At 38.0% G+C, this 26935-nt stretch overlaps 1 protein-coding gene across 1 annotated transcript; it reads right to left on the bottom strand.

Annotated features, from left to right (window-relative positions):
- Positions 1-3: 3 nt before the first annotated feature.
- On the bottom strand, positions 4-22596 carry ano11 (anoctamin 11; the record flags this gene model as incomplete). Its single annotated transcript, XM_079238445.1, has 23 exons — positions 4-146; positions 5729-5912; positions 6312-6402; positions 9308-9444; positions 9541-9746; positions 9888-10024; positions 10146-10243; positions 10363-10417; positions 10509-10620; positions 11365-11467; positions 11642-11740; positions 15296-15433; positions 15744-15887; positions 15983-16079; positions 17108-17198; positions 19711-19876; positions 19963-20073; positions 20158-20215; positions 20326-20462; positions 21043-21150; positions 21235-21428; positions 21536-21662; positions 22465-22596. The coding sequence occupies 23 exons, from the start codon at positions 22594-22596 to the stop codon at positions 4-6; spliced, it is 2868 nt and encodes a 955-aa protein (XP_079094571.1).
- Positions 22597-26935: the final 4339 nt, after the last annotated feature.

The following is a 26935-nucleotide window of genomic DNA, read 5'->3' on the forward strand; positions in this document are numbered from 1 at the left end:
CTGCTATCCATTGCTGCCTTGTGTTCCTCCCAGCTTCTCTCCTCCCCTCTCTTCTCTCAGCGTTTCTTTCTTTAACACAGTAAAAGACTTTTCAAAACTTTGTTCCTCTGATTGGTTCTTGTGCCCTTTGTTCTTCAGCTCCTTTTCTTAGAAAAACAAAAACAGGTTGAAAAAAGGGCCACCACTTGCTGCTCTCAGAGCTACTTACAATGCAGATCCCTTCTCTAAGCTCCTCTGCTCTCCCTTCCCTCTCGCTTCTTTTCCCTCCCTCCCCTGTCTCTCTCTCTCTCTCTCTCTCTGCTACTGTTAGGGAAGTGCTCTCTTATTTTCTCCCACCCTCCTCCCCTTCTCTTGTCTTTCCTCTAATAGTTATTTAGTGTCTCATTTCAACACCTGCTCTTATAAAGAAAGAGACCGATAACAAACAGTGATGTTGGTCTTCTATGAAAGTGTGTACAACTAACAAAAACTTTCTTAGTCATCTATTTTATGAAGAAAGCTTTCTTTGGACTGTGCTCATGTGCAGCGTGCTTCTTGACTGTTTGAGTTGTGCGCTTGAAATGAACAGATACAAAGCAAGTCCAAATTCCTACATGCAAAAGGGCACATTTGCATGTCAGTCAGTCTTTGTACATGTGTGTTGTTGCAACACCATGCAAGAATATCCATTGCAAGCAACACCTCTATCTCTGTGTGTGTGTGTGTGTGTGTGTGTGTGTGTGTGTGTGTGTGTGTGTGTGTGTGCATGCCAGCTTGCAGCTCTCAACAAATGCGAGACTGTGAGGTGATGACAGAAAGATGTTGCCAAGGCTTGCTTGTTTCAGCTCCCATCTCTTTCTGTGTTGCCTGCTGCTGCATCAGCCATATTTTCTCTACAAACATGGGAAGAGTGGCATTAAGTTGACCCAGGACAGCAGTTTGACTGTTTGTTGTCAAATATTTTCTGTCTCTGACAACGCATTGGCTAAACTTAAATAACATAAAATAATATTAGGTAAAACACAGCCTTTAATGTAAATTATGATTCTAAATGTATTCAAAAGAATTTCAAACCAGATACATTTTTATACATTTTCATATCAGTATGTTAAAGAATGTCAGTCTGTAATGTGAATTTGGTCTCAGTAGTAAGAAAGGCCACATAAATACATTAAATATAAGGTTTAAGGGGTATTTAGGTGAATCCCAATCATGCATCGGGTTGTTTTGTCTGCTTTGCTACATCTTTACCTCCGGGCAGCTGTGGAGCTTTCCTCTGCGGCTCATGCATGCAAGTGTCACCCTCTTCACTCCAACTGTTGGTGAGCAAACCAGCCAGTGTCCAACGTGCATACCTGTGCTTGCTGACATGTACTAACTCACTCTTCCTGCAGGCCATGGCAGAGGAACGCACAGCAATCATACCAATTTGAAGATGAACGTGGCCACGTGAGCGAGAAGGAGGGAGGGGAGTGTATCTTAGAGAATATGGAGGGCAATATTGAATTAAGACAGAGAAAGAGGGAGGAGAGTGTCAGACAGAAAGGGTGAAGGACAGGTGAGATGGAAGAGAGGGAGGAGAGAAGATCAAATAAAAGTCAGAAGTTGCTTCAGGCTACATCCATTCGTGGATAGTTTGAGAGGAGGAAGGAGAGAAAGATGGAAATCATTAACGAACACCTGTCAGTTTCTGACTCCTAATAAATCAGGATCGTCTTTATCTGTCTCTGCTGCTCGGAGAAGGTTATGATATGGAGAGAAGGGAAAGAAAGACGAGACTGGTTGATCGAATAGAATGATTAATGTTAACGTCCATCCCTGCAGCACAGTCAGTACAGTATCTGCTGTCAAAGGCAGTTATTTCACAACCCTGTGCTCAGGAGCAGCTTGCATTCATCAAACTAGATTTATTTCAGTCTAAAACATCTAAAAATGCAACACTTCACATTTGAAATACATCTTACCGAGGTGCATCTTCCACTCCTGCTTACAATATTGTACAGCGATCCTCTGAAATGTTTCATTTAAATAATGTGCAGAGCATTCAGGTGGAAGAACTTGCATGCCAGGCATTGAGCGGATGTAAACATGACAGATAATCTGTGTGTCAACAAAACTTTCTGCCTTTTAACAATGAACAAGATAAGTAAAGTCGCCGTTTTTCCATCTTTTCGTATCAGCCAGTGATAAAAAGAGGAACTTTGACCACATGTCAATGGTCACCATTAACACCTGAGTTTACTCATCAAGGTCACTTTTCCAGCTCTGAGAAACTTCACTGAGCTCATGAAATCAGTTGTGTATTGTCTTCCATGTCTTGTGGAGGAGCGCCGTGAAGTGTGAGAAAATCAGAGTTATCTCAGCTGGAGGTGAAAAACTGCAAATGATTAACATTAGTGCTGATACAAACTGGAGTAGAATCAGATTTTTGCCTCAATGATACCCCATAAAGAGAATAATACCTTCATAAAAACAATCATTGCATAATGGGAAATGTAAAATACATGTAACAGCGTGTTGATGCCATTAAACACTTATGACATCATATAAACACCCAAACAGACCCGGGTCTGACGCTTGGGGGTCTGACGCACACCGCCACTGGTCTCAGTCTGGTGTGAAATTCTAATGGACCAGACAGGAGCTGAAAACAATCTGAGCACGTTGACAGGACATGCTTCAGCTTTAGATAGCCTCAAGATGCTGTTTCAAGATGTAATATTCATTACATATAGATTTATGCATAATGAATACATGTCCTCAGTCCAGCAGAGAAACATCCAGCTGTTGTAGAGCGAACACATGTTCCACATGAGGAAGATCGGTAAATGGAGGGTAGTTCAGTTTCTACTACACACCTGCTCACTGGAACATCTGTACAGCTGAATATGCAAAATGAAAAACAATCCCAGTGCAAAGGCAAAATTCCACTTTGGGAAAAGTTCATGTGTCGTCCCAGATGCAAAAGAGCTTCTGTTTTTCCTCATATTCCTTTCCACCTGTTTTGTTCCTGCAGAGCAGTCTTAGTTTATGATTGCAAAGGACGCGTCGCTTGCTTCAGGAGAGGCAGCACAGAGGGTTTGGACATCACAGGAATGAGGAAAGAGCAGAAAGACAGAAGAGAGTGTTAGTTCTGTCAGACTGGCTATTGTGAAAGGTATGGAAGAGAAAAAGGCTGACACAGACAATCTTTGCTGGAACATGCCGGTGAATTACAGCAGGCTGTTGCAGATGCTGAATTTTCAAACCGGTCACCAAAAACCCAATGAAACACATGATTTCAACCACTACAGCCAGTGAGGTTGTGTTCAGAACTAGGCAACATGCATCTAAAGCTCATTAAAAACAAGTTCAACCTCAGGTGTTCAGGGCAAAAGTTACTTAGTTGGCATTTTAAGTTCATAGTTAGATAAAAGAAAAAGACTCTACAGTACTGTGACCATTGAAGCTGAAAAGGTCTGAAAAGGTCTGAAAAAAGGAGAAACTCAAGCATGGCCTGTTTTAAAGAGTAACTATCAACCTGATAGAAAAAGGTTTGAGCCACAAAATAACCAGACTGTGAAAAAGATGATTAAACAATAAAACCAACAAAGACAACACAACACTATCACCAAACATTAAAAGATTTTTTTTTGTCTGTATGTTTATTTGTTTTTCATTTATTTATTTGCTCATAGTTTTATGTTATGGCCAACTCAACAAGATCAACACTGATGACAGGTTGACAAAAAAGGAGTTTGCTGATATTTTATGAGATTTTCTTCCTTAAATCATGATGCATGCAGCTAACCTGTTGTGCAAAGGAGCAGGTTTTTCATTCCTAATTATGTTCTATAGCCTAAATAACCTCTCCTGAATAAATGACATGATCTGATCAATTCCCTTTTAGTCCTTGTAACAGGATGACAGAAACACCCCCCAGGGTGTACCTCTGTGACTCTTCTTATCTAATGTTTTACTACAGAGCCGATATTTCCCAAATGTCTGAGTGATTCCTTTAACCTTTCAAATTAAGCGATATTTGAATAAGCGGTGGTAATGGCGAATTTACTGGATTTTACTTTTTTAGCGGCAAAACTTTTCAAAAATAAATTTTGATATCAAGAGTTCAACATACTGTGGCCTAGAAGTGGATAGAGAAAAAAAACATACAGTAAATGAGAGAAATGTTGAGTATAAACCTGCGAGGGACTCATATTTTTAACGTTTTACCTCATGAGAATTGGCAAATCGCTGAGAAAGTACCAATAGTGGAAAACATGGATTGCTTTCTCTGTAATTTGCTCTGGATCACCAACATTAAGTGTTTCTATTGCACTGTATGATGTCTTTCCATCTAAAAACAGCTAGAATTAAAGAGATCTGTATAGTTCATCTTGTGGTGTAAAGTGATGACAGGTTTAGTCTCTTTCTAGGGACGTGGCCAGTTTCCACCTGTTATGTTGCAATACTGCTTGGTGGTTAAGGAGGGGATATATTTGGGGGCGTGTTGGTGGTTTGTTTTGTTTTGTTTGTTTTTCTGATTTTTAGTTTTTTTTAAAGCATCAGGACTTTACTAAAAACTAATGAACTGAGCTGTTGTGTCACTCGTGTCAGGGTGTCCGTTATCAGTTATCGAAACCGTTGTTTTCCTGATATATAATACCTCGTTTTTTATTTTTCGATCACGAAGTGTGGGTTTAGCGACAACATTCGCTAAAATAACATAAAGATAAAAAATAAGTTTAAAAAAAAGCAGAAATAGTAGTGCCAGGAGGAATTTGGGTTCCCTAAAATTTTTCTCAATTAAATTTGATTTACAAGTTACAGTAGTTACAATACAGTAAACCTATCTATCTATCTATCTATCTATCTATCTATCTATCTATCTATCTATCTATCTATCTATCTATCTATCTATCTATCTATCTATCTATCTGTCTATCTATCTAACAAAAATATGACACATTTCTCACTAAAATCAAACTAGTTTTCTTGACAATTCCATTTACTTACTTGTGCGATACTCACCCACTCTCATCTGGCAACATTCACTACACAAGACACATGACAACAGCATGGGTCAGAGGACAGGGACACACACAGCTTTACACAGATGTAAATAAACACTATGTGCCATACACTCAGGCTGCAAACGTTAAATCTGTTGTCCTGTAATCATGAAATTTCTTTTTGTTCCAAAGCTTTTCTGCCAAGCTGAACGTCCACTTTGCTTCATTAAGTTTCTGCATGTAATCAACATGATTTCACATGAACGTGTTTCACACTGATCACACATAAATGATCATCTATGATCATGTTGAGGGACGTGTTTCTGACAGATAGTTGAGCTGCAGGTGGTTTGCAAACTCTCTAAGGCGGTGAAGTTTCAGGTCTGTAAATTAAGGAGTTTTATCTTTTGGAATGAAGCAAGTCAGTGACAGCTGGAACACTTTGTGATTTATGAACAGAGTGGGTACACTGTTTCATGGATCACGTGTGTGAAACCATACAGTGGAGTAATGTGCAGCAGCATATTTGAGATATTTATCTAATGCTTCAGTCAGGTATCATATAGTTTACATAGAAATATTCTATCTTTTATTAGAGACTACAAAGAAAAAGGGCCACATTTCTTTAAAGATACACATCTGTGTATTATTGTATTCAGTTTTTTAATTTAATTGATCAATCTATTGAGGTGTTGAGTGTGTACTGCATGTTAATTAGAATTTGTGTAAGTGTGTGTGTGTCCCTTGTTCTTACTGACCTGGGCTGGAGGTGCCTGGGGTGGCAGGGGCGGCCCCTTGGCCTCGACTCACCAACAGGGCCTCCTGGTTTTCTGCCAGAGCTTGCTTTGCCAGGTAGTGCTCCCTCTTGATCTTCAGCTCTAAGGACTCCGGGACGTCAGGGACGATCCAGTCAATGGCTCTCAGAACAAAGAAGACAACGTGCTGCAGGAAAAAAAACAATGAGACAGAAAAAAGTTGTCATGACGCAGAAATAAGTATGATAAAAAACAAAGTTTGGATTTGATTTTTCTTTCCATTTTTTAAAAACTGTGACAAAAAAAAGGAAATCTTTTTTCTCTCCTGCTTCAGATAAATAAAAAAAAAAACTCTTCATGTAAAGCAATATAAGAAATTAATTTTAAAGTTAAGAAATGATGCAACTGCAGAAAGAAAATCTCAAAAATAAAACAATGGAGGAACCAAAAGACAGCATTAAAATGATGTAGGAGCTTTATGGACTGCGGATAGAACTGAGAAGGAAACACAGAAAATAAAACAAAGCATCATAATGATGGAAACTGGTGAAAGGAAACAAATAGGACAAAGCAGCTCCCTTCATACCTCAAATGCAATAATAAAGCCAAGTCGGACAGCGAGCAGTTCCCAGTAGAAGAGTGTGTAGTTTCCGTTGTTGTCTCTGAATGCCTTGTACCTAAAAAGGAATAAGATAGAAGTAGTGCAGAACATACAGAGTAATAGCTTTTGGGTGTTGTATGCAGCAGAACATAAGATTAACATGAACCATGTTTAAAACATCAGTAACACCACCCTCTATTGGTCAAGTCTAGGATTTGAAGAGAGCAAACAAAAAGTATATATTTTTAGCCTTTGCCTTTCCCTAAATAAGACTACAAATTATTAATAGCAGTGCTGACGAGATGTTTTCACAAAGAATTTGCCACATTTGGTTTTTTTTTTTAGAATGATTACAAAAGTGTATTTAATTTTTGTGTGTGTGTTTTTTTTTAAAATCAGTATACACATATTAAAATGAAATTATGACAAAGGACAATAAGATTAACTGAGAGCTAATTGGTTTAAATGAGAAGCGCTACAACACTTGCAACTGTTTTCAGGCATGTTATACTTCCATCAGTGGTTCTTTGGTGCTTTAGGAAAATATACACACCTGTCTATATAACATCTCATAGCTGTTGTTGTATGTGGAAGAGAAAACCAAGCCATGAGGCTGAGAGAAGTTTCCATAAACCTGAGACAGGGTTGTGTGCAGGTACAGAAGTCTGAATGGTCCTGAATAACTCACAGACTTTAAGAAGTTAAATCCCCAGCTTTGATTAAATCCTCTATTTAGCCACAGTTTTGAACACTGTGTGTGGAGGACACTAGTTTGACATGATTAATACCATCCCTACAGTTAAATATGGTGATGGCTGCATCATCCTGTAGCAGCAACAGCGGCTGGAACACAAATCAGGATAAAGGCAACGACGGATGATAGGCTGATCATTTTCTCTGAATCTAAACATTTCTGCCCAGAAAGTAGGAAAAACTTTCAAATTGCCAAGATGATGTTGCCATTGATGCTTAAGTGTTTTAAACAAGTACAGGGGTCGGCAACCCGCGGCTCTGGAGCCGCATGCGACTCTTTAGCGCCGCCCTAGTGGCTCCCTGGAGCTTTTTCAAAAATGTTTTTAAAAAATGGAAAAAGATCTATATTTTTGTTTTGATATAGTTCTGTAGGAGGACAAACATGACACAAACATTCTTAACGTTTTCCAGCGCTGTAAAAATGTGTAGAATAAATATTAAATTTTAACATTTCTGTCAAGGAAGATTTGCGTCATAGCCTGCGACACACGTAGCCTATCAGCAGCGCGGGATGCCAGGCAGGTGTTTGTTGTAAACAATCCGGGGCTGTGTGATGGGACATGGATCCCAAAGGGAAAAAGAGAAAAATAACCGAGAACAGAGGATTCAACGTTTTCTTGGACCGAATCATTTGCATTCATTGCCAATGCGGAAGGATTGCCTGAATGTTTGCTCTGTAGCGAGAAGTTGTCAAATAACAAAAAGTATAATGTGGAAAGACATTTCCAGGAAAAGCATGCTACATTTGCAGCCAGTACCCAGTTGGGAGTGACACAAAAAGTGCGATTGCATTACTTTTGGAGAAATTAGAGAAGCGCAAAAATAGATTTAAGCGGATTGCATCTCCAAACTCCACTACTGCTGCAAGTTTTGTTGCAACTCGGGAGATAATAAAGCGTAGAAAACCGTTCACAGATGGTGACTACATGAAGGAGTCAGTCATCAACATATCAGGACACGTATTTGCTAACTTCAAAAACAAAACCGAGATAATACAGAAAATCAAAGACATGCACCTCTCCACTAAGACAGTGAAGGAAAGGGCCATTAAAATGGCGGCAACATCACCGATCAGCAAATCAAGGACATTAATTCAGCACAAGTTACATCTTACATGTCCGATGTTGAGAAGCTGACCAGTGATGTCCGAAAACAGAAGTCACATTAAACGGGTAAGAACATCATCCTTCATAGACACATATTGAGTAACAAAGTGGCTGTTTTTATAAAAATGATTTCTGATTTTTGTCAGTATATATTTGGAATGACACTTGGTAATATAATCGGGTTTTGGTGCTCAGGTCGGAGGATAGCTGCGTTGGTTGCGTGTCAAAAGAGAAGATGATGCGTTTTACCCTTGCACTGACTTGCTTGGCATTTGCACAGTAATCAAACTGTATTAATTTGATTTATTGGTTTATTTTTTATAAATGCAGGCAGCGTTTTATTGCGCTCTGTTTGTTGCCCAGATAAGGGGCGCGTTATGCACATTCTATTTTGTTGGTTTTTTATTTCGATTCCTCAAAATAAAAATGACATAAAAAAAAAAATCGGATTTCTATATTGCATTTTTTTTTATTTCATCAAATCAATGAAACATAATTAATTAATATAGTAATGAAGTTAAACATGAGGTGGCATCGTACAACAGAGTAGTCACGTGGTGCGTCATTCTCTACAGCATGCGCAGCGGGGAAAATAAACATTTTATCATTAAGGCTCATTATGTATTTGTAGCCAACTTAGTCATTTTGATAGTAGGCTAATATAGCTAATATAGATACATAAAGCATGTGTTGCCTACATGATAAGGCTTATATTAGGCTTTTAATTTTTTGCGGCTCCGGACATATTTGTTTTTATTTATTTATTTATTTTTTGGTCCATATGGCTCTTTCAACATTTTGGGTTGCCGACCCCTGGTCTAATATATGGGATATTTCAGTTTTTTTTTTTTTTTTTTTTTTTTTTTTTTTTTTTTAACAAATTGTCCTACTTAATAAAAACACTACTCCTGCGTTGTCAATGTAGAAACTTACATTACAAGTAGCTTCTTTTAGAAAACATCAGGTCAATCATTTTACTATCATCCGAAAAACAAAACAAAATGTGGAAAACATGAAAAGGCCTGAAAGCTTTCCTCATCAACTTTGTTTCAGAAGCAGACTAAAATTTCCAATCAGCTTCATGACTGTAACACACACTCAGCACGCCAAACTACAGCCCACCTGCACATGGGGTGTTCAGTATAATTCAGTGGGGCGTAGGCCAACGTGAAGTTGACGTATCCATGGAGATTGTTATCAAACTTGTACTGGTAGAGCAGGCGAGGCAGGAAATCTGAAGTGAAGGCTATCAGGAAAGCCTGAGGAAAGACAAAAGATCATGTTTTCGTAAAGATGAACCTTCTCTGTAGAATCAGAAAGTTATCCAACAAAGAGACAATCTGACATCAACACACGTTGGCAATGACAGAAAGGTGCGACAAAGCTTCCAGGATGTTAAACCAGACTCCGATGTTTTGGGCACGCTCTGCTACAGGACGGCGGTATTCGCACACAAACTTGTGGGCATCCAGACGGATCTCCACCCAGTTGTTGAGGAGTGCAAAGAGTGGAGCGAGGGGAAACGCTGCCACAAAAATGGTGATGAACCCAAACTGGAGCACTGCAGGACAGACAACCAATTTTAATTTAAGTCACAAAAAGATTTAAAAAAAAAAAAAAAAAAAAAAAAGCAATATGGCTGACATCAATATTGTTCTTTGAAGTGAAGAAATTAACTAAAGCAGATACAGCTGATAATCACCCATTTCTAGATATTCTTCAAACAGGCCGCCACACTCCACCAACTGATAGTCTTCCTCCCAGCGCTGAGGCTCGTGGGATGCCTTGCCGCCCCGGACATTAGCCAAAGATCTTTTCTGACGCCAGGCCTTCACTTTACTGTCAGAGCAGAGAGGAAAATACATTTAATACATTTAACTTTTATCAGTAAAAACAGCAAATTTACTTTTATTTCTCCAAACAGCACAGTGGCGTGTGAGCTTTATGTGTGGGAACATACGGTAAAATAAACTCCTGAATGTTGTTGATGAGCTGCTTCCCCACCATGATGATGAAGAGTTGTTCTGCCAGTTCAATGAGACAGCCACCAGGACCACACTGTGATATGAAGAACCACAGGCGAAACCCAGCAGAGATTCATTCTTAATATCCTTTACACTATCATACAATGTAAAGACCTATCTAAATATCTCCCGGAGAATCATCATCAGACTTACATCCTCATTTCTCATCCCAAACAAGGTCCCGTAGTTAGTAGGATAACCCACAAACCTATTCACAAAGAGAAACATGGTGCAGTTAAACACTTTTTATCTCAATGTGATCATCATGATGTGTTTCCTGCGACTGAATCTTGTCTCACCTTCCCTTAAAGAAAGCCACGTAGAACGGAGACGAGTAGAAGTTAACGAACTGGAAGATGAACACTTTGAAGATGAACGCGTTGTCATACTGGGTTTGTGTTCTGTGCATCTCTGTGACGTCAACACAAATAGTAAATAATGTTAAAAACAGAAAAGGATTATTGTAATTTTACCTGTTGCTTCAACTCTCTCTTCCAGAAAGCTTTGGTTCACCTCAGTCTGATTTTGTTATGTGATATTGCCTCATTTGCCGTAATCAGCTGTGATTAATATGAATTTATGCAAATAAATATTTAATAAACTAAATCGAATCAAACTTTATTTGTATAGCACTTTTTGTGCTTAAAAACAATACAAAGTGCTTCACATAATAAAACAATTTACATCAAAATTGATAAAACACACACACACATACATCCATAGTCCCCTTACACACACCCATACCCTATTAGCCCCTATAACAGTTAAAAGAAAACAATGCTTCTGATAAAGAAATAAGTCAGCTCAGCTCTGATTTCTTAAAGAAATAAACATAACTGTTGAGTAAATGGATGGACATAACCTCACTAAGTATTGGTCACCATTTCATTTTACTGGCATTTGCTTTATTACTATATATTCTAAAATTCTAAATAAACTTCAGAGATTGTTCAGAGAAGTGGCTGCTATGAAGTCTAGTTTTCTCTGCAATACATTCTGTGAGATGTTTTTCTTGTATAAGGAGAAATGCCATTAGGAAATGGAAAATTCAGACTTGGTCGTTATTTGCTTCTCAAGAAATCCTTTGTGGACATCAAGTGATATGAAAATACAGCACTGAGGTTTGAAGTTTAATAGAACTGCATTGATTTTTACCCCATTTAGTCAGCTGCTCTGCTAATGCAGTGTACACCTGTCCCATCAACAGGATGAGGCCCAGATTTACAACACTGCTGGAGACGTTGGCAATAGTTCCTGCCTGTGGAGGAAGTCACACATGCATAAATGCAAACACAAGACAAGCATACAATGTAAGTGTCTCTGCTGTGATTTTATTTTATCATTTGTGAAATACTCCTTTCTTTACATCAAATATTCAAAACAGAACTAATTAAATCTGCATTGGTTTCAGACCTGTGTAGCTCAGATCTACCTCTGTACGCAGCACAGGGCTCCCTGTATGGTACATCATGACGCTGATGATACCGCGGCACATGACCACTGTCACCAGGAAGATTATCACCACAGACAGCTGAGACAAGGAGACATTAGAGAAGTAGGAAAAGAGTGGATCTGGTTCATTGTATTTAAGGCAGAAAAAAAGACCCAAACAAAAATCACCCCAACTGAAGAATTGATGATGATGGAAGGAAGGTGCACACCATTAGATCTGATCTCTAATCTGTAAAGACAAGTTTGCTGTCATCATTTACTCCATGTCATAGAGCTTAATGTCCACTATAGTCCAGTCACCTCTCTTCCTGACTGACATCTTTCAAAGTAAAATCTAATGTTAAAAGAGCAAGTTAGTGTGTGAGCATCAGAGAGACAAGTGGAGAAAGTTTATGTCACAATTTCTGGCAGCTGGCTAGCAGAACATACAACAGACGGTTTTCTTTACTTACATCATCATCGTTACCTCATCTAAGTCAAGGCAAGTTATACTGGGACCATTTGGAGAATCACAGCTACACATCGTACTATAAGTCCAAAGGTTTTAATGTTGACTGATGCACATGAGCAAAACAAAACTAAATAAAACAAACAAAAAACATGCATCTATTCTGTCTTTAAATAAGCTGATCTCTCATATTCAGGTGTCTGTGTTGAAGGCTATTTGATAGTTTTCTTCTCATTTGCAGTTTCCTCCTGTATTCTTTCTTTTTTTTTTAAATAGAATAAGTCATTTTGATATCCCTGTTTTCTTTAGATTTGCTTCAACTGGACACCCTTTACTGGTTGTGTCAGGTATTTTTCCAGTCTTTGGAAATGACCAGATAATAGGCAACCTGGGCTTTCTCAAAGAAGTCCAAGCAGCTACTATTTGCTGGAGATCAACCAGATGGCTAAAATTTTTGCTGGAACGTTCCTGAACTTGGAAGTTGTCTGCATACAGATGTGGACTCTCTCCAGGTACGCAGGTAAGAAAGGCTCCTGCAACCCTGACTTTGATTAGGCTGGTATACATAATGGATGCATAAGGAAGGAGCTTGGATAGATGGAAATCCTGATGAAGCACAATATTAAGCTCATTACAGATGTATGATGCAAGAATATGCTTTTTATGAGTAGATTGCATCAGACAGAATTTACTGACTAGCATTTACAGGTGGCCCTAGTATCCCACCAATAAAACTAATTTTCAGAAGAGGAACATGGGAAAACTGATCTTTCTATCTGTGTTTCTGATGTAGTTAATCATGGTTACAGCATCCAGAGTTCAGCCCAGATTATCAGCTCATATTTTGCCCTGTGGCCAAATGACCTGGATTCATTCTAAGAAAAGGGTTTAGTTACGTCTGTAACGTCTATTTAGGAAAACAGATCGCAGGTGTAAATCCATCCCTTCTTCCTTCTGGATTGGCTCACAAAAAAGCTCAAAAGACATCCAGACTTTTCACAGACACCCAGTATAATAGGATTAAAACGGCAGATGGTATCATTTCATTAATCAGCCATGGGAGTTGTTGGGTTTATATGTTAGGTAGAGAGCTCCACCACCGCTATCCAAACATTAAATGAAACACGTCTTTGGAATATGACGTTGTTCAGACCGTCCAGCAGAGTTCCACCTCCTTAAACCACTGATGTCGTCTCTTTAATTTACTAACAGTGAAGAAGACGACTGTGATGTTGACTTAACATTACATCAGTTCAATTACGATCATATCACATCTGACGAGACAATGTCTCACTGAGACAAATTATACCTGAACCATCAAATTAAGTCACTATAAACTGAAGGTAGTTTGCTTTAAAAATAAATGGAAAAAAAGAAGAAGATGAATGAATACCTATTATATAAGCTTTACTTATGTTTATCTATGAATTTATAGTCACAGGGGAAGGCCAAGCTTTAAAGGAAACATGTCAATTTACATTATATGAACATGTTAAAATTATATTTTAGGAGCTTTGGAGGGAGTACGGATGGAAAAATATAACAAGATGATTTGCGACACCTGCACATAGAAAATATGTAGATACAACATGTTGGAGACTCTGTGGAGAAGCTAGGGCAGACCACTATCACATCTTCTGGGGATGCCCACTATCATATCAATACTGGAGTGAGATAAAAAAGGGGCCTTGATACTGTGTAAAAAGTAAACATCCCTCTCAACTTTGAAACTGTTTATGTAGGAACTACAGACATTCTGAACCTAAAAAAGGCCAGAGGATTACAAAATGCTGAGGATCATGCTGGTGGCAAGCAAAAAAATAATTACAAGGAGATGGCGAAGTGGAGTGGTGCCTAAGGGAGAGGACTGGGTTGAAACAAAGCATCTATAATATGGAGAAACTGACTTTCTCACTGACTTTCTCACTCAGACTGGAATTGGACAAACTCGAAGCAATTTGGGGAAGATGGTTAGAATATGTGAAACAACTAAGAAGGGAGTTGGTATAGGTTCGGTATGAGTAACCTACAGACAGTGGGATTTGATATTTGAAGGTGGGGGATGTGCTATGCTTACCTGATCTTCTTAATGGTTTATTTGCCTCTATGGAAAGTAAGAAGATGGATATACATCCTTGTTCAAAGCTACATTGTTTGTTTTTTGGGGGTTTTTTCCCCCCCTGTGTTTAGTTTCATTTTATCTTTTAAGGGTACTTTGTGTTCAACATACTTATGAATGAGCAAATTGATGATTGATGACTTTACTTACCGAGACATTTTGTTATTGTCTACATTTTTGTTTGTCAGATACAATGTATCTTTTTTGTATTTTGAAAACTTCAATAAAAAAAGTAACTTAAAAAAAAAATAAATAAAAAAATAAATAAATATATATATATATATATATATATATATATATATATATATATATATATATATATATATTTACTTATGTAAATATATATATATATATATATATATATATATACATATATATATATATATATATATATATATATATATACATATATATATATATATATACATATATATATATATATATACATATATGTATATATGTATATATATATATGTATATATATATATATATATATATATATGTATATATACATATATATATATACATATATATATATATATATATATATATGTATATATACATATATATATATACATATATATATATATGTATATATATATATATATATATATATATATATATATATATATGTATATATATATATTTTAGGAAAGAACCAGTAACAACAGCTATATGGTGTGTTGGTAATATAAACATTTGCTTGTTTGTTTGTTTTATGAATGCCAGTGAGTAGTCTGCATGCGAGTGACTTTAGTATATCAGACGTAAAAAAAATTTCAAATTTCTATTTATTTATCATATTTTAGTGCATGTTTCAACAACAACCTGTCGATGAATCACAGGTGGAAATTAGCAGCTTTGCTAAAGCCTGGCATCAAACATGTTTCCACTTTAGGTAAATCCAAATCTGTGCATTTCAGTTTCAAGACTCAAAATTCAAATAGATTATTCAAGGTGACATCTAAATAGAAACAGGAAAATTATTCTCTGTTGACCCAATAATTTAATTTATCGCAATATTAATCTTATAAATCTGATAGTCTACCATGGAAAATGTAACCTACCATCAATATGATGACCATGGAGCCAGTGAACATGCGAGACAACCTAGTTTTTTCTGGAAAGTATGGCTCTTTAACCCCCGTCACTGGATTTTGCTCCACAGTTGGAGCCATGGCTGCAAACTCTGGCCGGGGACGCTCCTGAGAAAAACACACTAATGTCAGTACAGTAGTGAGTATGCTGATTTGCTTTTTGTTTGTTTGTTTTTCTTTTTGAGAAATCCAGCTGCAGAATTCCGGTCCAGGGACTTCAGATCAGATCGGGATACCTCCCTGTTTTATTGTTCACTGTTGTTTACTTTGGATAGTAGTCAACAGTGCTGTGACCGTTGTGTAAAACCAGAAATAAAAGTAACCTTGAAAACCTGGAGTCTCTAGATATGATGTCTGTATGAACTCTGTTGAGTTTGCTGAAATATTACAAAACCACAGAATGAAATAATTATGAAACCTCTTCCTCATGGAAATCCATGCAGTCCCAGTGATGTGCCAGAGTGGCCATCTTTCGTTTCCAATATTCCAGGAAGGTTACAGCCCAGAACGACATGAACACACTGAAGAACACGGTACCCGGGTGGTCAAACAGGTAACCCAACTACAAAAACAGGACAAACACCAGCTCTCACCATGTTGCAGAGTCCTGGAACTTCAGTTTCAGTAGAAGAAAAATACATGTTTTTTTTTCTTTACCTTAGCCATGGTGCAGATTTCAGACATGTTCCAGGCCTTACATGTTTTACAGAGTGGACACATCAGATAACTCGCTCCACTGTTGCAGATTTCCTCTCTGGTGATAGACACATCAAATCAGAAGAGTTTTTGTGCGTTACAAGACTTGAGCAAATGGATGGTTAACAACACATACAGTTGTCAATAATAGTAAAAAGATGTTTTGGTAAAGAAGCAAAAAGGTTACATGAAGTTAAATACTCAAGATTATCCCAAAAAAGTGGCAGATCCATTTTGCTGTTATGATGCTACAAAATTCAACCCATTGTTTTGTTAATGTGTATCATAAAACTCGCACAGACAAACCCCATGTGGACTATACAATTATGGGATTTGTTTTTTTAATATAGAACAGACTGTGCTTTAAAGTGTGCACACTTAAAATTGGGTTTGATTGGATTGAAAACACTGTAACTGGTAAAGATCAGTTTATTTTCCCAGAAATTGCAAAATCCCTTAGAGGAAAGGTTAAAATGTGTTTATTTGCTCACTTCCTGTGTGTGGAAAAAGTAGATCAATACTAATTTTGTGTGGACACATTAAGTGCTGGACTAGGGCTCGAGCCAGACTCCTGGTGTGGTATGAAAGCACATGTATAGGTGTTTTTCTAAATTCGCATGATGGCATCGTACCAACCAGCCTCACTGTAAATGCACCATGTGATTGATACAGTCATCTTTCACCAGTATCACTGATAATGTCATAAAACACAATTAATGAGACTGTTGCAACACAGCATGAATTTATGAGCTCATGTCTGGACATAACGTTGGCTGAATGCAGTATCATATCATCAGTTATGCTCATCAGATAAATGTTTTATGCCTTTATTAGAAATAGGGAGTAATATGACAGGAAATGTGGGAGGGCAGACAGGAAGAACAACTAAAATCCCTGACTGCACTCAAGTAGTCTTTCTGTTTAGTAGTGGCTGGATTGTCCTACGGTGTTTGTTCAGTTTATTAGTTACTGGGATTAATTGTGTTATGAGTGTGTTTTCTTGAACACAATGTCACACTGCTTCATATCCACCATTTTTTTGTGATGCATCTGAACATGTTTGTTGTGTAAAGATTGCAGACTTACGCTGGTTTGTTGGTACCCATTGATAAGACTCCAGATGCAAAGATCAGGGTTCCCACCACTGCAGCTGGCAGCAGCCAGGCTGTATAGAAACCTGCAGGGACACACAGATCCATTAGACTGCAGTGCTCAGCTGATGCAGGAAGGGGGGATGTGCCATTACAAAGCTATCCTGATGTTGCTTGCTGGAATGTTGTTCAAGCTGGGGATAATAGCCTTATTGTCTGAAGCATGGCCTCACATTTTTTGCAGATGCTTTGAACGCTAAATTTTTGTATGTCACTTTCCATACAAAATACTCACATTTACTATTTGTTTGTTTTTGTTTTTGTTTTGTTTTTTTTTAAAAAAAAGACTATTTTCTGTGGTCAAAACAGATTTCTGCTGGAGAAGTGTACTGATATGATACCTGGAGTAGTAGCTCTAGCCACATCTACTGCTGACCTTGGCGGTGCGAAGGCCTATTGTATTTTCAGTGTTTGTTATTATTTTGATTCGGACACTTCGGGTGCTTTTTTGGAGGCCTGAACATGCTCGAAAACTCACCATATTTTGCATACTCCCCCCCCAAGGGAATGCAAAAAATTTGATATTTTGAGGTGCTCCAGACCATTCGGGCGAAGCTGAACGAGAGCGCCACCTATTTTAGGTGCCCCGCCACTGCATATTATTAATCTTTATGAAAATTCATACACATGATCTCTATGAATGGGCGAACAAAAAATCCTCTCAATGTCATGGTGAAATGTTGACAGGAAGTTGTCTATTTAAGGTCAAAGCTGCCATTTTGGTGTTTTACTCATCTCGCATTTTAACGAACTTGTCCTAGGGCTTTTATCCCACTGAGCCACAAATTGCTCAGGATGTTCAGGAGACATGTGTGATTAAATGTTGTGTTATTTTTTCTAATAGGAGACTTAGTTTACGAGGGGCGGGGCCTCAAAGTTTGATGTCTCGCCATGAAAAATTAAACGGATATAACTCCCACATAAAGCAACATTTCTGCACCACATTTGCTAGATATGATGGCAGTCCCCTCCTACAGAGTTCTATATGTCAATATTTTGATTATGAAATAGCCACGCCCCCTGGAGGTCAAAAGTGTTGTTTTTTGCTCACACACCCATAACTCGGGCTTGGTGGACACCACATGGCCCAAATTGACTCAGGCATCACAAAACATGTTGGTGAAGAGATCTGATAAAGGACGTTGCTCTACGCTGCACGGCGTGCCCGTGACGCCATGGGGAAGTTCCATGCGGCGGCGTGACATCATAAATCACTATAAAATTGTCAATTTTGATCTGATCACCCTAAAACTTATAGGGATTAATAAGTGATCAGTCCTGAACAGATTAATGTGACCATTGCTGGTGTAGACCTAAGCCCCGCCCACTTACAACAGGAAGTGGTTTTTTCCACGTTTGAGGGTCATGCTTCTAAGCAAATGGTCCCAAACATTTGAGACTCCTCCAAAACATGTCAAACCCTTTCATGATGCCACAATAAAAAACCTCAAGTCGCTACGCTAAACGGGACATGGCGAATGGCGGTCCAACGCCATGAAACAGGAAGTACCTTTGACCAAGCCATGGAACCTTGGACCACCACCAAACCTGCCATGACTGATGACAGTAAGGCCCTGAACTAAGCCCCATTGAAACATAATGGAATAAATGCAGCATGCCTCCATAGCGCCCCCTACAAAATTTCAATCAGCCCCGCCCACTACATTGACCGACATGGATAAAATTCAGCACACTTGTAGACCCTTCCAGTACCTTCAAAAAAGTCTCTTGGACATATGGGCTAAATCAAATAGGAAGTCGGCCATTTTGAAAAAGGTTCCATTTTTGGGGTAATTTCTGTCATTTTCTTCTCCATACATTTTAAGAAGTTCCTCCTAAGAATTTTATCCAACTTTAACCCAAATGAGTCAGGATGCTCACGAGACATGTGTGATTAAAAGTTGTGTTTTTTCTTTGAATTGGGGATACTGTTTAGGAGAGGCGGGGCAGCAAAGTGGATGTGATGCAATGAAAAGGAAAACTGACATAACTCCCACAAAAAACAACCAACCTGCACCAAATTTGCTACAGATGATGCCAGTCATATCCTTCACATTTGTGCATGTCAATAATTAGATTATAAGTTAGGCCCGCCCCTTGGTGACAGGAAGGGACCCTTCATAAGGCCTAAATGGCCTGAAGTGCAGTCTGGCTGCACTTTAGGTTGAGAGAGGCATGGGAAGGATGTTGCCAGGGGAGGCGGTGGCATTATGCCGAGCGGCGCCATGGTGCGAGGGCCTATATCACCGCTTGCAGTTTTAATTTGTATTGAAATTTAGCTGTTTCTTTATTTATATGTTTTCATTTTGCTTTACTTATTCTAATTTAGCATGAAATTTCATTTCAGCTTGGTATTTCTATTAAAATAACCAAATTTCCATGTTGAGGTCACAAAATGTAACACAAATTATTTTAAATACAAAACAAAGGTATGCAAGAGTGAAATCAGTCAGTCAAATTAACAACATTGAATTAAATGAACACACAAGGAGATGTACTGATTTAATCATAAGTGTGCATAATAAAAATAATAATTACCTAACCATGCAAAGTACAGTGCAATCTTCTCTCCATAGTACTCCCTGATATGGTCCAGTGGTTGATACTTGTACCATTTGCACCAGCGAGCCCAGTAAAAGTAAAGAATCTGCCTTTGGTTCAGCTCGTCAGGACGGACCTCGTTACTGGGAAACTGAAAAGGACCCTGAAGGAAAACAAACATGCAGGGATTAGAGAGAGAAAACATAAACAAATCAGGTTTCAGAACAGATTATGAATATTCTTTTTCACCTCATGCAGAGGAAAAGCAGCTGTATAGGCCCCTTCATTTACCAGTCGGTCCACACCGACCTCAGCCCTCTTCCTTTTGCCGTACCCTGTCCTGGCTAGAATCTCATAGGCCTTTAATGAAAAACACACTTTCTGTGTATGAAAAAGGAAAAACAGTAAATACATTGGGTGTGTTGTTGTTATACTTTAACTTACAACACGGTGTCTCTGTGTGTTGGTGAAATAGGTTTCAAGGTCTTCACATCCAAGAAATCTAAAAAAAAAGTTTAAAAAAAAACAAAAAAAAAAAAAAAACACTGATAAGTAGTGCAGAAACTTCAGGAGACCTGTTGCCATTGTTCATTGCAGTTAGCCAGAGGTCACCTGTTCATCTTTGACTTGCGAAAGGCACATGTGTAATAGTCCAGTGGCCTGTTTGGCACCCACTCCGTCATTACATTAGGTATGCATAGTCTTTTCAGTATTAGAGCAGATGTGTTTAAGTCCAGATGTGGCTGTGCCTGGGAGTTAAACACAAGCTTGATCAGAATAACCCCTTTTATGATCTCTTCTTAAAAATAAATATCCTTCTATCCATTGTTACCAATGGCAACTTCACATCTTAATGGGTTTGTGTGACTACATTTGCAAAAACTGGAGCTAAAGTCTGCATTTGGTGCTGAAATTTTGGTAAGTCAAATTTTTCAATGTCTACATCTTAAGCAGGAATAATATTAGCTTATAACAAGCTGAAGCTAATTTGACCCTTTTATGCATCCTGTCTAGTGGACATCTATTTAGAGGTATGATATGGCATTGCACTGATCATGTGGTATGAGTATCTGCACAACTGTGAAGGCTTTATTAATCTTGAATAACATACAGATCTTGGAGCAACATACTGTATGGTACTGCTCTGAAACACCTGGTTTACTTTAGCATGAAACCACAAGACTCTGCCTGCTAAACAGAGACTGTAAATATTTGAAGATTATTTTGCCCTCGTCTTTTCAGCAGTGCCGTCATAAGTATCACAATGGATTTCATTTGATAAAGACTGACCACATTATTATTTAAAAATAACATAAATAATCATGCCACCTGGAGGGGAGCTCTAAGGCAAAGTTCCTCAGCATAATACACCAACACATCCCAGGGAACACTGATTTTAAGGAAATGGATAGTTTTCTTCTCATTTGAAGTTTCCTCCTGAAGAAAAGAGAGTAAAAAGAGAATTTCTTTAATAAATCAACAAAAATAATGAGAAGTTTTACAACTTGAAACAAAGAGCACCTTTTCCATGAGCAACCCAGCGATCTCCAGATTCTGAACGAAGATCTCCCTCCACGTTTCCAGCTGTGCTTTCCTTCGTTCAGATCTGCTGTTTTCCTCAGTGGGAATGTTGTCCCCTTCCCCACCGATCACCTCGCTCTTTGCCTTCCCTCGCCGTTTTCTCCTTGATCGAACCTCCCACACAAGCACAAAGTCTAAACCCCAAAAACAACAAAGACTAAACAGTTAAATGGACGGATTTTTTTTCCATCCACCAGTCGGACTGACAGCAAATACAACCTGAAGCACTGATGCGTCCTACCAATTTTAGTTCTTCCATCTCTGAAGTAGTTCCCCGGTCGTGGAGCTGTTTGGTTACTTTTTCTATCACAGTGAACATAGATGGGATCATCAACATCCACATCTTCGTCAGCAGCAGCTGCTGAGAGCTGAAAACATCAGCGCACTTAAATTATCATGAAAACAAATCAAAGTTGTCTTTTTAGTTTGTTTGTTTGTTTCAGCCCAAACATAACAATTTCTTTTCCTCTCTGGTGCATAAAAAGCTCTGCTTCATATTTGCCCCTTTAACTGATCTTTGAAGAGTTTTAACCATGAACTTTTCAAATCAAATCAAAATTTATTTCTTAAGCACCTTTCATGCCACGGGCAACACAAAGTGCTTTACAAGATAAAATCAAGTCATAAGGTTTAAAACAAACAGTAGATAACAAGACATTTAAAAACAATAAAGACACAAGCTCTTTCCTTACACTCATACACACACATGGACAGAGAGCAAACCCCCCCAAACACACACCCACATTCCCCAAAATACATCATTCCCTGAATACTGTCTCTTTAACCGAACACAGGTTAATAAAACAAATAAAACATTAAGTGATAAAAATTCTGATAAAAATTCTGACTTTTGTGCAATACACACAATCCTAAAAGCCCCCACTTTACTGTCATGAGCCAGAAAGATGAGATAGAAAATGATTACTGAGCTTTGTACAGGGAAATAGAAAACAAGCTCTGTGCACAGTTAAGTTGATGTGTTGGACCTCATATTGTATTGTAATGTATTACATTACATGTATAATTAAAGCTTTACAACTGATGTGAAAGGATGGCGCAGAAGAATAGTTGCTCATTGACTCCACATTCAATGAGGAACTATTCTTTAAATCAATGTGCTCTGGAGAAACCACATCAGCACTGTAGGAAAAAAATGAAATAACAGCTTACATATCGAGGTGGGATGAAGCCCCCATTCTGCAGGCTGCCATAGTTGTCTGTGGTTTGTGCTTCATTCCTGCTGTCCAGATCCAGGAGGACCTCTCTGTCTCCCTTTGGCAGCTCCAAGCCCTTCCTCAACATGATGATGAAAAGGTCCTGTGGTTGGATGTATACAGTCTATGAAATATTCACATTAAAACTGCAATGCAGGAAGAAAACTGCATGTCTTTGAAAAGAATTCACAGATAGCAGCTGTTTTAAGGATAAAGCCTCCCCAAAAAAAGGATCAAGAAATGCCGATACACTGCTGTGGTTTTAGTGAAAATTGTCCAGATTTGTGCTTCCCTTGTCTTCTTCTTCTTCATTATCTCTGTATCCCTCCAGCTCCTTGGCTCCACTGCATTATCTGTAGACTACCGTAATGGTTCTAGCATGAGGGCAGAAGCTTGTAGCTGCTTCTCAGCAGGGGAAATAAAAACTGCACATTTCCACATAATAAATAATGTAACAGTTAGGGGCAGAAGAGGGATGAACAGTGTTTAATCTAATCAATAACTACGCAAGGGAATTATTTGGAACACACCATATGTGTGGAACCTCCACTTTGATGTTGAGCACTCTTGCATCCATGCAAATAGCTATCCAGTCAGCACAGTTAGTTTCTAGAGATGCAAGAAATTTACATAAATTATTAACAACAGCAGCAGAACGGCTCCACCCCGTTCAATGCTATTTTATAACAGGCATGAGGCTAAAATTGTACAGTCTTTAAAATGCTGCAGAATAATACTCAAAAATCACCCCTATCTGACATCCTTTACAAGCAGCACAGATGTAGATGATACCCCACCTTGCTGGAAGTTGATTACAAAGCTGTAGTTGAATTGGAGCAGATGAGAAAAGAGGCTGATGGGATGGAGGGAATAGGACAAATATCACGTGAACAGCTAAATCAGTCAATTCTGCACACAGTGTCTCTGGAAGAATCCCAGATTTTTCATTAAAACGTTACATTTTAACAAGTGCAGAGTTTAAAAAAAAAATGTAGACTAGCAATGTTTGCTGAGCACTTCATAGGGAGGGAGGTATCATGGATAATGTTGAATTCAGTAACACTGTATTCTTGATTCACCCTGTGATGGACTGGCGATCTATCCAGGGTGGACCTGATGACTGCTGGGATAGGCTCCAGCTTCACCACAACCCTAAATGGGCCAAGTGGTATAAAAAATGAATGACTGACTTACTGAATGAAGTTTGATTCAAGCTAGGAGAAACAGATCTACATATGAAGGCTTCTGCACTAATAGTCTAGTCTTCTTCTGCTTTTTATGGCCACTTGTTTCACTTATGTTTTACAGGGTAAAATGAGCACTGACTTTTAATTGGTCAAACAGAGCACTTTGCTTTAGGAACACCGCTGTGACTATCCTCATCCTCGTCTTTTACTTTCTTCTTGTTCCCACTCTGCAGGTAGTTTGAAAAAGAAATTCCTTAAACAGTTTTCTGTCAGTGATATATTTATATGACTTCTGATAAGCACAGTATATTCCTCTTGTGTTGTCTTTTAGCCTGAAACAGTACAATGTGCAGAGAACACAACACTGATGAGTGATTAATGGTTTGATGTAACCATGGTAACAGTACAAGTACGTCCAAGGTGGTAAGCTGCTGACTTTACAAGAAAATATCTGTACAAAAATAGTAAAACTGGTTGCCTGAGCAGCTACTAATAATGATGAGTACAATCAGAGCGTACAGTCTGTGTTGGGTGCTGTCTTTATTACCATGTTTATAATATCAGGAACTCTGCTGGAATTAAGCTGATTTATTTGACCTTTAGCTGCAAGATTTTAAAGACAGCTTGTCAATATAACATCAGGAATTTCCAATATTCATTCATTATCTTAACCTCTTAGTCCAAGTAAGGGTTGCAGAGAAGCTAAAACCTATCCCAGAAGTCATTTGATGAGAGAAATGGTACACCCTGCACGGGTCACCAGTCCACTGCAGAACTTATTACAAAACTAACAAGTAGTGAAAAGTAGCTGTTTGAACAAGAAACAATGTTACTTAAAGCACATAATACATGACCACAGGAGTCAAAGTTTCATTTTGGTTTATTCGGTTAAGCAGTCCATCTCACAAAGGTTTGTCTGTACATTCATTGCCATTATGAACAATAAAAAAAACCTTCTGGACATGCGTGTGTTTATGGGAATTTAAAGACCATTAGCCTTGATTAGTGCTTTATTTACATCTCAATAAAACCTACTAAACATAATACAAATATTACATGCATGTATGAACAAAATCAGGATTCATTTATTGTTTTTGAAAAGATGTCCTCCATCATTGGCCAGCAATGTTCCACATTTAAAACACTGCCACAAAGACTAACTTTGACTTCCTCATTATATACAATTTTGAGGCCACAACTCTGAGCGCAAAACATTGATGATCAAACATTTCAAGTAAACCCAACAACTGCAACAATATTCTCCTTAGTCAACAAGTCCTTCAACGCTTCATTAGAGAAGGTTTTAACAACAAAACCTTTTTTGGGAACCAGAGAATTATTGAAGGACATTTGACATAAAACTCTTCAACCTTCAGCATCCTTCTCTGTGTGCAAAATAACTTCATAATGCTGTGCAGAGCATTGCAAACACCACAAAATAAACAAAAAGGGGGAAGTTAAAATACTTCACTGAACAAAAATGCTGTAATGACGCTAATGCAAACACAGACGCACTCAAGGCGAGTCTTGTTTTTTCTTTAACCCGTTTCACCTGAGATTACAGTTCTTTGTAAAACACCAACAGATGTGTGATACCGTGGCACTTTGAAAAGCTTAAAGCACTGAATAATGCTAAAAGTAAGGAACAAAGACTCTTTGCAAAGATATTTTGACAAAGTTCGACTGAATTCTGGTTGAACAAACAAAAATCCAAACTGAGGAAAGCATGTATGCGATACCTCATCTCGTCTTTAGTGTAAGATCTTGTAAAAACTTCTAAATGTACCAAATTCCCAGGCAGTAAAAACATACAGAACACGACATGTCATCCGAAGGACACGAGAATTGCAACAGAAACTTATGATTGTGTAAGAATTTACATACAATCAGCTGAACTGCAATATAAGGCATCTACTAATAAGTAAAAGCATCATTTCACTTAGCTCCAGTCTTCTATTTCAATTTAAAAAGGCCACATTGTCACTGCAAAATAAATGTCACTTATCTTGTTATTCCAGCTATTGAACACTGCCACTAACAGACAGCAGTAGCCTCAAAAAGGTTAATGTTTTAGATTGTTTCACATGCATTTCTATCTATTGTCTTTTAATAAGGAGACGGGAAGTCCTGAGTTTAGAGTCTTGCAATTTTCATTCTCTTTTAAGCTGTAATATCAGGCCATAAGCCAGACATTCAGTAAAAGGCTTTAGGTTGAAAGAGCAATAAATTTATTCAAATATGACTAATGCAATCCTCTGCATGGGTGTGCTCAAATAGACAAGTGGATATACCTTAGTGTACAGAGTGATGCCACCAGCCATAATGAAAAATTAAAAATGAGAAGCAAAGACAACATACAGTCTGTAAAGGCTTCTTCACAAAGACTTCAACATTTATCTCAACTCTTACCTACATTTTAGGGGAAGCAGACGTCTGCAAATGCATACTTTACCAAAATTGTGTAATTATTTTAAAATGTTCCCTCTACTTCTGGACAGAAAATAAAAAATACTTTTATGTTAAAACTATAACTAATAGCAATTAAAAAAGACTAAAAGCAAAAATCAAAAACAAAAAAATGTGCAAGTCTGCATGGAAACCTCCATTTGTTTCCACAAAGTGGAGAAAAGGCCAATCTGTTACTCCTCCTCAGTGACATTTCACTGATAAAGCAAGATTTCAGACAGAAATTACAGACATTTTATCTGGAGTGCTTGCATAAAACATCCTCATAAAATTCTCACAAGCTTCTGCACAACGTGTATGAGAGAGTAAATGAGTCGAGAGGTATGTGCCCTTACAAAAAAACCAAATCTGAATATCAGACACATACACAGCTTTCAGTGATGGTGCACTGATACTGTTCAGGCTTTTACTGTTGCACTACATTTACAACACAGTTAAAGATCATTGGAACATTTTAACCATTAGTCAGCAAAAAGTGACCTGTATCTTGTGTGAAAAGCAACTTTTACCGTTTTATTTTGTTTGTGCAAAAGTAAAGGGTGTGAAGTTATTGTTGTCTTCTACTGATATTTGTCTTCCTCTCAAATTGGCTTCTTCATTGTACTTGACAGTGTAGTTTCACACTTTCTGCGTTCTAAAAGTTATTTATGTCTTAATCAACGTCTATGACTCAGCAGATCTATTGAGCATCTCATTAGAATTTAAAAAAAAAAAAAAAAAAAAGATAAACATTTTACCATGAGCTGATAAAATATGCTGTCTACCTGCTTGAAG

The sequence above is a fragment of the Telmatherina bonti genome (assembly GCF_933228915.1).
Source record: "Telmatherina bonti genome assembly, chromosome: 4".
Lineage (NCBI taxonomy): Eukaryota > Metazoa > Chordata > Actinopteri > Atheriniformes > Telmatherinidae > Telmatherina > Telmatherina bonti.